Source organism: Phocoena sinus, chromosome 4 (assembly GCF_008692025.1).
Source record: "Phocoena sinus isolate mPhoSin1 chromosome 4, mPhoSin1.pri, whole genome shotgun sequence".
In the NCBI taxonomy this organism is placed as follows: domain Eukaryota; kingdom Metazoa; phylum Chordata; class Mammalia; order Artiodactyla; family Phocoenidae; genus Phocoena; species Phocoena sinus.
The window spans coordinates 96,051,012-96,069,592 of NC_045766.1; the positions used below are offsets into that span (position 1 = coordinate 96,051,012).

Consider the following 18,581-nt stretch of genomic DNA (forward strand, 5'->3'; position numbering starts at 1 on the left):
TCCAATCCATGAGTATAGAATATCTTCCCATTTATTTGTGTCTGCAGTTTCTTTCATCAGTATCTTATAGTTTTCAGTGTACAGGTTTTTCTCCTTCTAGGTTATATTTATTCATAAGTATAATTTTATTCTTTTTGCTATAGTTATAAATGGTATTTTTTCTTAATTTCTTTTTCAGATAGTTCATTGTTAGTGTATAGAAGTGCAACTGATTGTAGTGCGTTGACTTTGTATCCTGCAACTTTAGTGAATTCATTTATTCTCACAGTTTTTTGCTGGATTTTCTAGGGTTTTCTTTCTATAAGATCATATCATCTGCAAATAATGACAGTTTTACTTTTTCCTTTCTGATTTGGATGCCTTTTATTTATTTATTTTTTCTTGTATAATTTGTCTAGCCAGGATTTCCAGTACTGCGTTGAATAAGAGTGGTGAGAGTGGGCACCCTTGTCTTGTTCTTCATCTTAGAGGTGAAGCTTTTAATTTTTCACTGTTTAATATGATGTTAGCTGTGGGTTTGTGGCATTGGCCTTTATTATGTTGTGGTATGTTCCTTTTATACCCAGGTTTTTGAGGGTTTTATCATGAAAGGATGTTGAATTTTGTCAAATGCTTTTTCTGCATCTTTTGAGGGATCAGATGATTTTTATCTTTCATTTTATTAATGTGGTTTATCATATTGATTGATTTTTGGATGTTGTACCATTCTTGCATCTCTGCAATAAGTTGCACTTGCTTATGGTGTTTGATCCTTTTAACGTGTGTTGTGGAATTTGGTTTCCAGTACTTTGATGAGAATTTTCGCATCTCTATGCGTTAAGGGTATTTTGGTGTATAGTTTTCTTTTCCTGTAGTGTTCTTAACTGGCTTTGGTATTAGTGTAGTGATGGCCTTGCAAAATGAGTATAGAAGTGTTCCCTCCTCTTAAAATTTTTGGAAGAGTTTGAGAAGGATTGTCTTTAATTCTTCTTTAATTGTTTGGTAGAATTACCAGTGAAACCACTTGGTCCTGGGCTTCTCTGTGTTGGGAGGTTTTTGATTACTAATTCAGTCTCCTTGTTATTGATCTGTTCACATTTTCTTTTTCTTCATGATTCAGTTTGGTAGGTTGTATGTTTCTAGATATTTGTCCATTTCTTCTAGGTTATATGACTTGATGTACAATTGTTTGTAATAGTCACTTATGATATTCATATTTTATTCATATGATATTCATATATTCATATTTCTGTGCTATCAGTTGTAATGATTTTATTTACAAGTCTTCTCTTTTTTCCTTTAGTCTAGCCAAAAGGTTTTTTGCCCCCAGATAACCAGCTCTTAGGTTATCCATATTGTTGGCATATAATTACTTATTGTAGTCTCTTGATGATCTGTTTTGATTTGAGTCTTTTTCTTGGTTTGTCTAGCTAAAGGTTTGTCAACTTTATTTTTTGAAAAAACTAGCTCTTAGTTTTGTTTACCTTTTCTGTTGTTTTTCTTATTTTTATTTTATTTACTTCTGCTCTGATCTTTGTTGTTTCTTTCCTTGTGCTTAGTTTGGGCTTCATTTGTTCTTTTTCTAGTTCCAAGAGGTGTAAATTGAGGTTGTTTATTGGAGTTCTTTCTTGTTTTTTAATGTAGGCATTTATTGCTATTAACTTCCCTCATAGAACATTCCATAGATTTTGACATTTTATGCTCACATTTTCATTTGTTTCAAGATATTTCTTGATCTTCCTTTTGATTTTTTTCTTTAGCCAGTTGGTTTTCAGTAGCATATTGTTTAACCTCCATATACTTGTGAATTTTTCAGCTTTCCTCCTGTTATTGATTTCTCATTTTATACTGTTTGGTTGGGAAAGATATTTTGTAGATTTTAGTCTTCTTAAATTTGCTAAGACTTGCAAATCATGTGGCCTATCATGTGACTTATCATGGAGAATGTTCTGTGTTTATGTTTTATAAATGCATGTCAGGTCTATTTGGTCAAGTTTATGGTTCAATCCAATGTTTCCTTTTTGATTTTTTTTTTTTGTGTGTGGTCTGGATGATCTAATGATTACTGAAAGTGGGGTGAGGTATTGAAACCCCCTACTACTATTGTATTATGTTTTCATTAATAGTGATATTATGCTCATCTTCCAAAACTTGTTTTTCACACAGTATTATATTTTATGTATTTAACTAGTAGGTTATATTTTAAATTATTTTCTCTGTAGGTAAAATTTGTAACTACACTCCAAACTTTATTTTTTTTAAATTTTTTTTATTTTTATTTTTTTGCGGTACGCAGGCCTCTCACTCTTGTGGCCTCTCCCGCTGCGGAGCACAGGCTCTGGATGCGCAGGCTCAGCGGCCATGGCTCATGGGCCCAGCCTCTCCGCGGCATGTGGGATCTTCCCGGACCGGGGCACAAACCATGTTCCCTGCGTTGGCAGGCGGACTCCCAACCACTGTGCCACCAGGGAAGCCCCAAACTTTATTTTGTACATAACTTTTGATATGTGAACCATGCTTGAAACATATTAACAATTACCTTTGACTTATTTTTTGATTACACATAAGTGTGATTATCATGTACTTGTGTTCGTGGAATTTTTACTTTTTAGACCTCTTCGATGTATTTAATACTTGTATTATTCTTTGTTCATTTTGCATGTGCACAATTTTGTGTTGTGCTTATCTTGTTTTTTTCCTTCCAAAGAAACATGGAGAACTTAAAGGTAGAACAGGAATGAGAACTTATTTCTCAAGTCATATTTTAATATTCTTTTTACTGTTCAGATCACATCCTCTGCTATAAAGGACGCCATTTGTAACCTGTTATTTTTGTCGTGAATATATGTCAGCTGGCTTCTAAATTCATTTGTGTTCAGAAGAATTGAGTATAATATTATTTTGTTTTGCAGGAGTTCACAACCAAGTCAGACAGACAATAATTATGCAAAGCAGGCTGCACACGCTAAAGAAAAGCGAAGAGATGATGATAGTATTTCACTTGTAATGTCTGATACTCAACCTAAAGGTTAGTGAACCTCAGAAAACTGTTGCCAATTGAATTTTTGTCTGTTGCATTTTTAATAATATTTTTTAGCTAACTTTATTTATACATGAAAGTAAAGAGGTTTTTTAGTGACACAAAGAAAATTGCTAAATTTACCATTTGTATACATCTCCTGATTTGTTTACAAAATCCAGAAGTCAAATTTGAATATTATTATTTTCTTTCCTTTTTTTTTGTTGGGGCTGGGCATACAGGTATAAAGTTATAATGTTAGTTTGACTCTTTCTAAATGTCACTCCCATGGATATGTCTAGTAAGTGATATTACTGCTAACTTGATTATTATTATTAGCTTCCCACTGTCTATCCTCCTACTATGAAATACATTCTTTATTCATTAGGATTTCTCTCGACTCTAGAAGGATGCCAATACAAGCCACTATTAGCCCAAATTTAAAGGTAAATACATCCCAGACTTTTGAAAATTCACTGTAGGCCTCCTTGCCTGTCGGGTTAATGAATTGACTTCTTTTCTCCTTTTTGTCTCTTCTTATAAAGATCGTAAAATAATTCATAAAAGCTTTCACCAAAACAAATTTATACATTAGTCAGATGTGAAACTAACATCTTCAAGGGTCTCTTGGATTATTAATAGCTTCAAGCTAGTTGAGGTATTTTGTTTTCTGAATGATTTTATAGATTATTCACAAGAAACGGGGTCCTTCACTGACACTGTGTAAAAATTCTTTGTACTTCATTTGGAACACAGCTGTTTTCACATTTTAAATAGTCTTTTTCATAGAGGAGGAAAACCTAAAAGGAAACTAGACTGATATCTTTGATGTATACAAGAAACCAGCTGCAACTCTTATGAGGGCAATCTCTAAAGTATTGTGACTCTGTAGACATAATCTTTCAATTGGTCACTAGGTACTATCTGCATATAATGAAAGACTTTTTTTTTTTTTTTACAAATTGTCCTTTTCCCAGAAATAATTATCTTTAATTACAATATAAAAGTGTAAGTGGGCTTATATTTGTACAAGTGGCCTCAATCAGATACTATCAAGACACTGTTAAACCTTCATTGCTTTCCTGGGTAGAGTAGGAATAGTTAAATAAAAAGCTTTCTAATTTGTGCCCTTCAGTATTCCTTCAAAGTCACAGTGGAATTTTAGACTTACAGCAGGGAAAAAAATGCACGATAAAAGAAACACTTTATAGTTTCTTAGTATCCCTGAAGGGTCTCCTCTTAAGTAAAGTGTTTTTAAGAAAATTAGTTATTGAAACTTTATTGAAACTCACCGTATTTTCATCCTATAGATAATTGTGTCTAATACCAATTGTTTAACGTGAGCCCGTAAATTAATGAGAGTTCTGAATTAAATCTCAGGTATACCATTGTAAACTTCCAGTTTTTTTGAGATATAATTGACAGCACTGTATAAGTTTAAGGTGTACAGTGTAATGATTTTACTTATGTACATCATGAAATGATTATCACAATGAATTTAGTGAACATCCATCTTCTCATATAGATACAGAATTAAATAGAAAAAAATTTTCCTTGTGATGAGAACTCTTAGGATTTACTCTCCTAACAACTTTCCTATATAACACACAGCAGTGTTAATTATATTTATCATGTTATACATTACATCCCTAGAACTTATTTATCTTATAACAGGAAGTTTGTACGTGTCGACTGCCGTCTTGCAATTCTGCCTCCCCCTGCCTCTGATAACCACAAATATTATCTCTTTTTCTGAGTTTCTTTGTTTTTGAATTATAATTGACCTACAGCATTATGTTAGTTCCTGTTACATGACATGGTAATTCAGTATTTCTATACATTTCAAAATGATCACCACGATAAGTCTAGTTATGATCTGTCACCATACAAAGATATTACAGTTATTGATATATTCTCCACACTAGATGTACTTTTCTTTTGTAGTACATTGTTTGCCTTGTAGCATTTGCTTTTTTGAATATAATACATTGGAAATATTTAACATGTTATTTTTATAAGAATTTGTTACCTCTTTAATTTTATATGCTAATAATATTTGCAAGTAAAATTGTATTTGTTATCAGGTAGAGTCTTGTTTTTACAATGTCTAGCTCTACCTAATAAATTTATCCCTGCTTCCAATGTGATAGTCTTGGCTGATGTGCAATTAGTAAACTGTTAGAAGGAAAACTCCTGTATAATAGAGTTTTTTTCAAGCCCTATTTCTTTCATCAGTTTTTTTTTAACTTTCAGCTTTATATTTATTATAGTTGATTAACAACGTTGTGTTAGTTTCAGGTATGCAACAAAGTGATACAGTTATACGTATACATGTATCTATTATGTTTCAAATTCTTTTCCCAATTAGGTTGTTACAGAATATTGAGGAGAGTTCCCTGTGCTGTACAGTAGGTCCTTGTTGGTTATCCATTTTAAATACAGCAGTGTGTACATGTCAGTCCCACACTCCCTAACTGTCCCCCGACCCACACCCTTCCCCCTGGTAACTGTAAGTTTGTTCTCTAAGTCTGTGAGTCTGTTTCTGTTCTGTAAATACGTTCATTTGTAACTTTTTTTTTTTTTTAGATTCTGCATATAAGCGATATCATACCATATTTCTCTTTCTCTGTCTGACTTACTTCACTCAGTATGACAGTCTCTAGGTCCATCCATGTTGCTGTGAATGGCAATTACTTCATTCTTTTTAATGGCTGAGTAGTATTCCATTGCATACATGTACCACATGTTCTTTATCCATTCTTCTGTCGATGGACATTTAGGTTGTTTCTGTGTCTTGGCTATTGTAAACAGCGCTGTAATGAATATTGGGGTGCATATATCCTTTTGGACCATGTTTTACTCTGGGTATATGCCCAGGAGTGGGATTGCAGGACTATATGGTAGCTCTGTTTTTGGCTTCTTAGGGAATTTCCATACTGTCGCCATAGTGGCTGCACCAATTTACATTCACACCAATAGTGTAGGAGGGTTCCCTTCTCTCCACACCCTCTCCAGCATTTATTGTTTGTGGATTTTTTCATGATTGCCATTCTGACTGGTGTGAGGTGACATCTCATTGTACTTTTAATTTGCATTTCTCTAATAATTATCAATGTTGAACATCTTTTTATGTGGCTCTTGCCTATCTGTATGTCTTCTTTGGAGAAATGTCTATTTAGGTCTTCTGCCCATTTTTGATTGGGTTGTTTGTTTTGATGATATTAAGCCACATGAGCTGTTTGTAAATTTTGGAGTCTAATCCCTTGTCGGTCACATCATGTGCAAATATTTTCTCCCATTCTGAGGGTTGTCTTTTCGTCTTGTTTTTGGTTTCCTTTGCTGTGCAAAAACTTTTGAGTTTGATTAGGTCTCATTTGTTTATTTTTGTTTTTACTTCCATTACTCTGGGAGACAGATCAAAAAAGATACTGCTGTGATTTATGTCTGAGAGTGTTCATCCTTTGTTTTCCTCTAAGAGTTTTTATAGTGTCCAGTCTCACATTTAGGTCTTTAATCCATTTTGAGTTTATTTTTGTGTATGGTGTTAAAGAATATTCTAATTTAATTTTTTTAACGTGTAGCTGTCCAGTTTTCCTAGCACCATTTATTGAAGAGACTGTGTTTCCTCCATTATATAGTCTTGCCTCCTTTGTCATGGATTAATTGACCATAGGTGCATGGGTTTATTCCTGGGCTTTCTATCCTATTCCATTGATCTGTATTTCTATTTTTGTGCTAGTACCATACTGTTTTGATGACTATAGCTTTGTAGTATAGTCTGAAGTCAGGGAGCCTGATTCCTCCAGCTCCACTTTTTTTTTTTTTTTTTTTTTTCTTTACGCGGGCCTCTCACTGTTGTGGCCTCTCCCGTTGCAGAGCACAGGCTCTGGACGCGCAGGCTCAGCGGCCATGGCTCACGGGCCCAGCCGCTCCGCGGCATGTGGGATCTTCCCGGACCGGGGCACGAACCTGTGTCCCCTGCATCGGCAGGCGGACTCTCAACCACTGCGCCACCAGGGAAGCCCCAGCTCCACTTTTCTTTCTCAAGATTGCTTTGGCTATTCTGGGTCTTTTGTGTCTCCATACAAATTTTAAGATTTTTTTTGTTCTAGTTATGTGAAAAATGCCATTGGTAATTTGATAGGGATTGCATTGAATCTATAGATTGCCTTGGTTAGTATAATCATTTTGACAATATTGATTCTTCCAATCCAAGGACATGGTATATCTTTCCATCTGTTCATGTCGTCTTTGATTTCTTTCATCAGTGTCTTATAGTTTTTGGAGTACAGGTCTTTTGTCTTCTTAGGTAGGTTTGTTCCTAGGTGTTTTATTCTTATTGATGTGATGGTAAATGGGATTGTTTCTTGAATTTCTCTTTCTGATCTTTCATTGTTAGTGTATAGAAATGTAACAGATTTTTGTGTATTAATTTTGTAACCTGCAACTTTATCAAATTCATTGATGAGCTCTAGTAGTTTTCTGGTAGCGTCTTTAGGATTTTCTATATATAGTCTCATGTCATCTGCAAACTGAAAATTTAACTTCTTTTCCAATTTGGATTCCTTTTATTTCTTTTTCTTCTCTGATTGTTGTAGCTAGAACTTTGAAAACTATGTTGAAAGTGGCAAGAGTGGACATCCTTGTCTTGTTCCTGATCTTTGAGGAAATGCTTTTATCTTTTCACTGTTGAGTATGATGTTAGCTGTAGGTTTGTCATATATGGCCTTTATTATGTTGAGGTATGTTCCCTCTATGCCCACTTTTTGGAGAGTTTTTATCATAAATGGGTGCTGAATTTTGTCAAAAGCTTTTTCTCCATCTATTGAGATGATCATATGATTTTTTTTCTTCAATTTGTTAATGTGGTGTGTCATATTGACTGATTTGCAGGAATTGAAAAATTCTTCCATCCCTGGGATAAATCCCACTTGATCATGGTGTATGATCCTTTTAATGTGTTGTTGGATTTGGATTGCTAGTATTCTGTTGAGGATTTTTGCATCTATATTCATCAGTGATATTGGCCTGTAATTTTCTTTTTTTTTTTTTTGCAGTATCTTTGTCTGGTTTTGGTAACATAATGAATTTGGGAGTTTTACTTCCTCTGCAATTTTTTGGAACAATTTCAGAAGGATAGCTGTTAGCTCTTCTCTAAATGTTGAATAGAATTCGCCTGTGAAGCCATCTGGTCCTGAACTTTTGTTTGTTGGGAGTTTTAAAATCACAGTTTGAATTTCATTACTTGTGATTGGTCTGATCATAATTTCTATTTCTTCCTGGTTCTGTCTTGGGAGAGTGTACCTTTCTAAGAATTTGTCCATTTCTTCCAGGTTGTCCATTTTATTGCCCTATAGATGCTCTCTTATGATCCTTTGTATTTCTGTAGTGTCAGTTGTAACTTCTCCTTTTTCATTTCTAATTTTATTGGTTTGAATCCTCTCTTTTTTTCTTGATGAGTCTGGCTAAAGGTTTATTAATTTTGTTTATCTTCTCAAAGAACCAGCTTTTAGTTTCATTGATCTTTGCTATTGTTTTCTTTGTCTCTGTTTCATTTTTTTCTGCTCTGGTCTTTATGATTTCTTTCCTTCTACTAGCTTTACTTGTTCTTCTTTCTCCAGTTGCTTTAGGTGTAAGGTCAGGTTGTTCATTTGAGTTTTTTCTTGTTTCCTGAGGTAAACTTGTATTGCTATAAACTTCCTTCTTAGCACTGCTTTTGCTGCATCCCATAGGTTTTGGATCATTGTGCTTTGTTTTCATTTGTCTCTAGGTATTTTTTGATTTCGTCAGTGATCCATTGGTTGTTTAGTAGCATATTGCTTAGCCTCTATGTGTTTGTGTTTTTTTTTTTTTTTTTTTTTTTTTTTTTGCGGTACACGGGCCTCTCACTGTTGTGGCCTCTCCCGTTGCAGAGCCCAGGCTCCGGACGCGCAGGCTCGGCGGCCATGGCTCACAGGCCCAGCCGCTCCGCGGCATGTGGGATTTTCCCGAACCGGGGCACGAACCTGTGTCCCCTGCATCGGCAGGCGGACTCTCAACCACTGCGCCACCAGGGAAGCCCCTGTGTTTGTGTTTTTGACAGTTTTTTTCTTTTTCTTTTTTCTTTTTCAATTAATTAATTTATTTTTGGCTGTGTTGGGTTTTCGTTGCTGCACACGGGCTTTCTCTAGTTGTGGCAAGCAGGGGCTACTCTTCATTGTGGTGTGTGGGCTTCTCATTGCAGTGGCTTCTTTTGTTGTGGAGCACGGGCTCTATGTGCATGGGCTTTAGTAGTTGTTGCACCCAGGCTCAGTAGTTGTGGCTCGTGGGCTCTAGAGTGCAGGCTCAGTAGTTGTGGCATGTGGACTTAGTTGCTCCACAGCATGTGGGATCTTCCTGGACCAGGGCTGGAACCCATGTCCCTTGCATTGGCATGCGGGTTCTTATCCACGGCGCCACCAGAAAATTCCCTACAGTTTTTGTCTTGTAAATTACTTCTGATCTCATAGTGTTGTGGTTGGAAAAGATGCTTGATATGATTTCAATTTTCTTAAATTTACCAAGGCTCTCTGTGGCCCAGCATGTGGTCAGTCCTGGAGAACATTCCATGTGCACATGAGAAGAATGTGTATTCTGTTGCTTTTGGGTAGAATGCTTTATAAATATCAGTTAAGTCCATCTGGTCTAATGTGTCATTTAAGACCTGTATTTCCTTATTGACTTTCTGTCTGGATGATGTGTCCATTGATGAAAGTGGAGTGTTAAAAGTCCTCAGTATTACTGTGTTTCTGTCATTTTCTCTTTCATGGCTGTTAGCATTTGCCTTACATTTTGAGGTGCTCCTATGTTGGGTGCATATATATTTATAATTGTGATATCTTCTTCTTGGGTTGATCCCTTGATCATTATGTAGTGTCCTTCCTTGTTTCTTATAACAGTCTTTATTTATTATTTATTTATTTATTTATTTGCGGTACGTGGGCCTCCCACTGTTGTGGCCTCTCCCGTTGCAGAGCACAGGCTCCAGATGCGCAGGCTCAGTGGCCATGGCTCACGGGCCCAGCCGCTCCATGGCATGTGGGATCCTCCCGGACCGGGGCACAAACCTGTGTCCCCTGCATCCAGGCAGACTCTTAACCACTGCGCCACCAGGGAAGCCCCTAAGAGTCTTTATTTTAAAGTCTACTTTGTCTAGTATTAGTATTGCTACTGCAGCTTTATTTTGATCTCCATTTGCATCGAATACCTTTTTCCATCCTCTCACTTTCAGTCTGTATGTGTCCCTAGGTCTGAAGTGGGTCTCTTGCAGACAGCATATGTATGGGTCTTGCTTTTGTATTCATTCAGCCAGTCTTTATGTCTTTTGATTGGAGCATTTAATCCATTTACATTTAAGGTAATTATCAATATGTAAGTTCCTATTGCCATTTTCTTAATTGTTTTGGGTTTGTTTTTGTAGGTCTTTTTTCTTCCCTTCCTCTCTTATTCTTTTTTCCTCTGGTTGGATGACCATCTTTAGTGTTGTGTTTGGGTTGCTTTTTCTTTTTCTTTGTGTGTGTGTGTGAGTGTATCTATTGTAGTTTTTGGATTTGCTATTCCCATGAGGTTTTGATATAGTAGTCTGTATATGTACAAGGTTGTTTTAAATTGCTGGTCTCTTTCCTGCCTAGATAAGTTTCTTTAGCATTTGTTGCAAAGTTGGTCTGGTGGTGCTGAACTGTCTTAGCTTTTGCTTGTCTGTGAAGCTTTTGAATGAGAGTCTTGCTGGGTAGAATATTCTTAGTTGAAGGTTCTTCCCTTTCATCACTTTTAATATATCGTTCCACTCCCTTCTGGCCTGTAGAGTTTCAGCTGAAAAGTCAGCTGATAACCTTATGGAAGTTCCCTTGTATGTTACTTCTCATTTTTCCCTTGTTACTTTTAATATTTTTTTCTTTAATTCTTTTCAGTTTGATTACTATGTGTCTCAGTGTGTTTCTTCTTGGTTTATCCTGCCTGGGACTCTCTGCCCTTCCTGACTTGGGTGAATGTTTCCTTTCCCATGTTAGGGAATTTTTCAGCAATTATCTCTTCAAATTATTTCTCAGGTCCTTTCTGTCTCTCTTCTCCTTCTGGGAACCCTATAATGTGAATGTTGGTGTGTTTAATGTTGTCCCAGAGGTCTCTTAGACTGTCATTTATTTTCATTCTTTTTTCTTTATTCTGTTCCGTGGCAGTGATTTCCACCATTTTGTCTTCCAGGTCACTTATTTGTTCTTCTGTTATCTCCTCAGTTATTCTGCTGTTGATTCCTTCTAGTGTATTTTTCATTTCAGTTATTGCATTGTTCACCTCTGTTGTTTGTTCTTTAGTTCTTCTACGTCTTTGTTAAACACTTCTTGCATCTTCTCCATCCTTGCCTCCATCCTTTTTCCTTGATGCTGCATCTTCTTCAGTATCATTATTCTGAATTCTTTTTCTGAAAGGTTTTTTATCTCCACTTCAGTTGTTTTTCTGAGGTTTTATCTTGTTCCTTCATCTGGGAAATATACTTCTGCCGTTTCATTTTGTCTAACTTTCTTTCTTTATTTTTCTTAAAACTAAATTTATTTATTTATGTATTTATTTATTCATGGCTGCATTCATTCTTTGTTGCTGCGCACAGGCTTTTTCTAGTTGGGGCGAAGGGGGGCTACTCTTCGTTATGGTACATGGGCTTCCCATTGCGGTGGCTTCTCTTGTTGCGGAGCATGGGCTCTAGCTGTATGGGTTTCAGTAGTTTAGGCATACGGGCTCAGTAGTTGTGGCTCATGGGCTCTAAGTGTAGGCTCAATAGTTGTGGCACACGGGTTTAGTGGCATGTGGGATCTTCCCAGACCAGGGCTCGAACGCATTCCCCTGCATTGGCTGGTGGATTCTTAACCACTGCGCCACCAGGGAAGTCCTTATTTTGTCTAATTTTCTGTGATTGTAGATTTCGTTTCGCAGGCTGCAGGATTGTAGTTCTTCTTGCTTCTGCTGTCCACCCTCTGGTGGGTGAGGCTATTTAAGAGGGTTCGACAAGCTTCCTGATGGGAGGGACGGGTGGTGGGTGGAGGTGGGACTCATCCTTCTGGTGGGCAGGGTTGTGCTCAGTAAAACTTTTTTTCTTTTTTTTTACATCTTTATTGGAGTATAATTGCTTTACAGTGGTGTGTTAGTTTCTGCTTTATAAGAAAGTGAATCAGTTATACATATACATATGTTCCCATATCTCTTCCCTCTTGCATCTCCCTCCCTCCCCCCATCCCTATCTCACCCCTCTAGGTGGTCAAAAAGCACCGAGCTGATCTCCCTGTGCTATACGGCTGCTTCCCACTAGCTATTTTACATTTGGTAGTGTATATATGTCCATGCCACTCTCTCACTTTGTCACAGCTTACCCTTCCCCCTCCCCATATCCTCAAGTCCATTCTCTAGTAGGTCGGTGTCTTTATTCCCCGAGGTTCTTCATGACATTTTTTTTCCCCTTAGATTCCACATATATGTGTTAGCATATGGTATTTGTCTTTCTCTTTCTGACTTACTTCACTCTGTATGACAAACTCTAGGTCCATCCACCTCACTACAAATAACTCAATTTCGTTTCTTTTTATGGCTGAGTAATATTCCATTGTATATATGTGCCACATCTTCTTTATCCATTCATCTGATGATGGACACTGAGGTTGCTTCCATCTCCTGGCTATTGTAAACAAACCTGCAATAAACATTTTGGTACATGACTCTTTTTTTTTTTTTTTTTTTTGTTTTTTTTTTTTTTTTTGTTTTTAAATTTATTTATTTATTTTTGGCTGCATTGGATCTTCGTTGCTGCACGTGGGCTTTCTTTAGTCGCTGCGAGTGGGGGCTACTCTTTGTTGCAGTGCGCAGGCTTCTCATTGCAGTGGCTTCTCTTGTTGCGGAGCACGGGCTCTAGGCTCGCAGGCTTCAGTAGTTGTGGCATGTGGGCTCAGTTGCTGTGGCTCACAGGCTCTAGAGCTCAGGCTCAGTAGTTGTGGCACACAGGCTTAGTTGCTCTGCTGCATGTGGGATCTTCCCGGACCAAACCCGTGTCCCCTGCATTGGCAGGCAGATTCTTAACCACTGCACCACCAGCGAAGTCCTGAAATTCATGTTTAAGCATTGAGGAGATTGTGTTTTTTTTTTTTTTTTTTTTTTTTTTAAACATCTTTATTGGGGTATAATTGCTTTACAATGGTGTGTTAGTTTCTGCTTTATAACAAAGTGAATCAGCTATACATATACATATGTTCCCATATGTCTTCCCTCTTGCATCTCCCTCCCTCCCACTCTCCCCATCCCACCCTTCCAGGCTGTCACAAAGCACCGAGCTAATATCCCTGTGCCTTGTGGCTGCTTCCCCCCAGCTATCTACCTTACTACGTTTGTTAGTGTGTATATGTCCATGACTCTCTCTCGCCCTGTCAAAACTCACCCTTCCCCCTCCCCATACCCTCAAGTCTGTTCTCCAGTAGGTCTGCGTCTTTATTCCTATCTTACCCCTAGGTTCTTCATGACATTTTTTTCCCTTAAATTCCATATATATGTGTTAGCATACGGTATTTGTCTTTTTCTTTCTGACTTACTTCACTCTGTATGACAGACTCTAGGTCTATCCATCTCATTACAAATAGCTCAATTTCATTTCTTTTTAAGGCTGAGTAATATTCCATTGTGTATATGTGCCACATCTTCTTTATCCATTCATCCGATGATGGGCGCTTAGGTTGTTTCCATGTCCTGGCTATTGTAAATAGAGCTGCAATGAACATTTTGGTACATGACTCTTTTTGAATTTTGGTTTTCTCAGGGTATATGCCAAGTAGTGGGATTGCTGGGTCATATGGTAATTCTATTTGTAGTTTTTTAAGGAACCTCCATACTGTTCTCCACAGTGGCTGAACCAATTCACATTCCCACCAGCAGTGCAAGAGTGTCCCCTTTTCTCCACACCCTCTCCAGCATTTATTGTTTCTAGATTTTTTGATGATGGCCATTCTGACTGGTGTGAGATGATATCTCATTGTAGTTTTGATTTGCATTTCTCTAATGATTAATGATGTTGAGCATTCTTTCATGTGTTTGTTGGCATTCTGTATATCTTCTTTGGAGAAATGTCTATTTAGGTCTTCTGCCCATTTTTGGATTGGGTTGTTTGTTTTTTTGTTATTGAGCTGCATGAGCTGCTTGTAAATTTTGGAGATTAATCCTTTGTCAGTTGCTTCATTTGCAAATGTTTTCTCCCATTCTGAGGGTTGTCTTTTGGTCTTGGTTATGGTTTCCTTTGCTGTGCAAAAGCTTTGAAGTTTCATTAGGTCCCATTTGTTTATTTTTGTTTTTATTTCCATTACTCTAGGAGGTGGGTCAGAAAGGATCTTGCTGTGATTTATGTCATAGAGTGTTCTTCCTATGTTTTCTTCTAAGAGTTTGATAGTTTCTGGCCTTACATTTAGGTCTTTAATCCATTTTGAGCTTATTTTTGTGTATGGTGTTAGGGAGTGATCTAATCTCATACTTTTACATGTACCTGTCCAGTTTTCCCAGCACCATTTATTGAAGAGGCTGTCCTTTCTCCACTGTACATTCCTGCCTCCTTTATCAAAGATAAGGTGTCCATATGTGCGTGGGTTTATCTCTGGGCTTTCTATCCTGTTCCACTGATCTATCTTTCTGTTTTTGTGCCAGTACCATACTGTCTTGATTACTGTTGCTTTGTAATATAGTCTAAAGTCAGGGAGCCTTATTCCTCCAGCTCCTTTTTTCGTTCTCAAGATTGCTTTGGCTATTCGGGGTCTTTTGTGTTTCCATACAAATTGCGAAATTTTTTGTTCTAGTTCTGTGAAAAATGCCAGTGGTAGTTTGATAGGGATTGCATTGAATCTGTAGATTGCTTTGGGTAGTAGAGTCATTTTCACAATGTTGATTCTTCCCATCCAAGAACATGGTATATCTCTCCATCTATTTGTATCATCTTTAATTTCTTTCATCAGTGTCTTATAATTTTCTGCATACAGGTCTTTCGTATCCTTAGGTAGGTTTATTCCTAGATATTTTATTCTTTTTGTTGCAATGGTAAATGGGAGTGTTTTCTTGATTTCACTTTCAGATTTTTCATCATTAGTATATAGGAATGCCAGAGATTTCTGTGCATTAATTTTGTATCCTGCTACTTTACCAAATTCATTGATTAGCTCTAGTAGTTTTCTGGTAGCATCTTTAGGATTCTCTATGTATAGTATCATGTCATCTGCAAACAGTGACAGCTTTACTTCTTCTTTTCCGATTTGGATTCCTTTTATTTCCTTTTCTTCTCTGATTGCTGTGGCTAAAACTTCCAAAACTATGTTGAATAAGAGTGGTGAGAGTGGGCAACCTTGTCTTGTTCCTGATCTTAGTGGAAATGCTTTCAGTTTTTCACCATTGAGGATGATGTTTGCTGTGGGCTTGTCATATATGGCTTTTATTATGTTGAGGAAAGTTCCCTCTATGCCTACTTTCTGGAGGGTTTTTATCATAAATGGGTGTTGAATTTTGTCGAAAGCTTTCTCTGCATCTATTGAGATGATCATATGGTTTTTCTCCTTCAATTTGTTAATATGGTTTATCACATTGATAGATTTGCGTATATTGAAGAATCCTTGCATTCCTGGAATAAACCCCACTTGATCATGGTGTATGATCCTTTTAATGTGCTGTTGGATTCTGTTTGCTAGTATTTTGTTGAGGATTTTTGCATCTATGTTCATCAGTGATATTGGCCTGTAGTTTTCTTTCTTTGTGACATCCTTGTCTGGTTTTGGTATCAAGGTGATGGTGGCTTCGTAGAAGGAATTTGGGAGTGTTCCTCCCTCTGCTATATTTTGGAAGAGTTTGAGAAGGATAGGTGTTAGCTCTTCTCTAAACGTTTGATAGAATTCACCTGTGAAGCCATCTGGTCCTGGGCTTTTGTTTGTTGGAAGGTTTTTAATCACAGTTTCAATTTCAGTGCTTGTGATTGGTCTGTTCATATTTTCTATTTCTTCCTGATTCAGTCTTGGCAGGTTGTGCATTTCTAAGAATTTGTCCATTTCTTCCAGATTGTCCATTTTATTGGCATAGAGTTGCTTGTAGTAATCTCTCATGATTTTTTTTATTTCTGCAGTGTCAGTTGTTACTTCTCCTTTTTCATTTCTAATTCTATTGATTTGAGTCTTCTCCCTTTTTTTCTTGATGAGTCTGGCTAGTGGTTTATCTATTTTGTTTATCTTCTCAAAGAACCAGCTTTTAGTTTTATTGATCTTTGCTATTGTTTCCTTCATTTCTTTTTCATTTATTTCTGATCTGATTTTTATGATTTCTTTCCTTCTGCTAGCTTTGGGGTTTTTTTGTTCTTCTTTCTCTAATTGCTTGAGGTGCAAGGTTAGGTTGTTTATTCGAGATGTTTCCTGCTTCTTAAGGTGGGCTTGTATTGCTATAAACTTCCCCCTTAGAACTGCTTTTGCTGCATCCCATAGGTTTTGGGTCGTTGTGTCTCCATTGTCATTTGTTTCTAGGTATTTTTTTATTTCCTCTTTGATTTCTTCAGTGATCACTTCATTATTAAGTAGTGTATTGTTTAGCCTCCATGTGTTTGTATTTTTTACAGATCTTTTCCTGTAATTGATATCTAGTCTCATGGCGTTGTGGTCGGAAAAGATACTTGATACAATTTCAGTTTTCTTAAATTTACCAAGGCTTGATTTGTGACCCAAGATATGATCTATCCTGGAGAATGTTCCATGAGCACTTGAGAAAAATGTGTATTCTGTTGTTTTTGGATGGAGTGTCCTATAAATATCAATTAAGTCCATCTTGTTTAATGTATCATTTAAAGCTTGTGTTTCCTTATTTATTTTCATTTTGGATGATCTGTCCATGGGTGAAAGTGGGGTGTTAAAGTCCCCTACTATGAATGTGTTACTGTTGATCTCCCCTTTTATGGTTGTTAGTATTTGCCTTATGTATTGAGGTGCTCCTATGTTGGGTGCATAAATATTTACAATTGTTATATCTTCTTCTTGGATCGATCCCTTGATCATTATGTAGTGTCCTTCTTTGTCCCTTTTAATAGTCCTTATTTTAAAGTCTATTTTGTCTGATATGAGAATTGCTACTCCAGCTTTCTTTTGGTTTCCATTTGCATGGAATATCTTTTTCCATCCCCTTACTTTCAGTCTGTATGTGTCTCTAGTTCTGAAGTGGGTCTCTTGTAGACAGCATATATAAGGGTCTTGTTTTTGTATCCATTCAGCCAATCTGTGTCTTTTGGTGGGAGCATTTAGTCCATTTACATTTAAGGTAATTATCGATATGTATGTTCCTATTTCCATTTTATATATTGTTTTGGGTTCGCTACTATAGGTCATTTCCTTCTCTTGTGTTTCGTGTCTAGAGAAGTTCCTTTAGCATTTGTTGTAAAGCTGGTTTGGTGGTGCTGAACTCTCTCAGCTTTTGCTTGTCTGTAAAGGTTTTAATTTCTCCATCAAATGTGAATGAGATCCTTGCTGGGTAGAGTAGTCTTGGTTGCAGGCTATTCTCCTTCAGCACTTTCAGTATGTCCTGCCACTCCCTTCTGGCTTGTAGGGTTTCTGCTGAGAGATCAGCTGTTAACCTTATGGGGATTCCCTTGTGTGTTATTTGTTGTTTTTCCCTTGCTGCTTTTAATATGCTTTCTTTGTATTTAATTTTTGACAGTTTGATTAATATGTGTCTTGGCGTGTTTCTCCTTGTATTTATCCTGTATGGGACCCTCTGTGCTTCCTGGACTTGATTAACTATTTCCTTTCCCATATTAGGGAAGTTTTCAACTATAATCTCTTCAAATATTTTCTCAGTCCCTTTCTTTTTCTCTTCTTCTTCTGGAACCCCTATAATTCGAATGTTGGTGCGTTTCATGTTGTCCCAGAGGTCTCTGAGACTGTCCTCAGTTCTTTTCATTCTTTTTTCTTTATTCTGCTCTGCAGTAGTTATTTCCACTACTTTATCTTCCAGGTCACTTATCCGTTCTTCTGCCTCAGTTATTCTGCTATTGATCCTATCTAGAGTGATTTTAATTTCATTTATTGCATTGTTCATCGTTGCTTGTATCATCTTTAGTTCTTGTAGGTCCTTGTTAACTGTTTCTTGCATTTTGTCCATTCTACTTCCAAGATTTCGGATCATCCTTACTATCATTATTCTGAATTCTTTTTCAGGTAGATTGCCTATTTCCTCTTCATTTGTTAGGTCTGGTGGGTTTTTATCTTGCTCCTTCATCTGCTGTGTGTTTTTCTGTCTTCTCATTTTGCTTATCTTACTGTGTTTGGGGTCTCCTTTTTGCAGGCTGCACTTTCGTAGTTCCCGTTGTTTTTGATGTCTGTCTCCAGTGGCTTAAGTTGGTTCAGTGGGTTGTGTAGGCTTCCTGGTGGAGGGGACTAGTGCCTGTGTTGTGCTGGATGAGGCTGGATCTTGTCTCTCTAGTGGGCAGGTTCACGTCTGGTGGTGTGTTTTGGGGTGTCTGTGGCCTTATTATGATTTTAGGCAGCCTCTCTGCTAATGGGTGGGGTTGTGTTCCTGTTTTGCTAGT

General features: G+C 37.1%; 1 protein-coding gene across 12 annotated transcripts in view; it reads left to right on the plus strand.

Annotated features, from left to right (window-relative positions):
* Positions 1–18,581, plus strand: part of SENP7 (SUMO specific peptidase 7) — a 186,252-nt gene that overhangs the window by 120,413 nt on the left and 47,258 nt on the right. For all 12 annotated transcript variants that reach the window (XR_004349610.1, XM_032629915.1, XM_032629914.1 and 9 more), the window contains one exon: positions 2,892–3,007. Coding sequence is in view for 11 of the 12 variants with exons in the window: in XM_032629915.1 (XP_032485806.1) it covers positions 2,892–3,007 (116 nt within the window). In the remaining variant the exon portion in view is untranslated. The remainder of the gene's footprint in view (positions 1–2,891; positions 3,008–18,581) is intronic.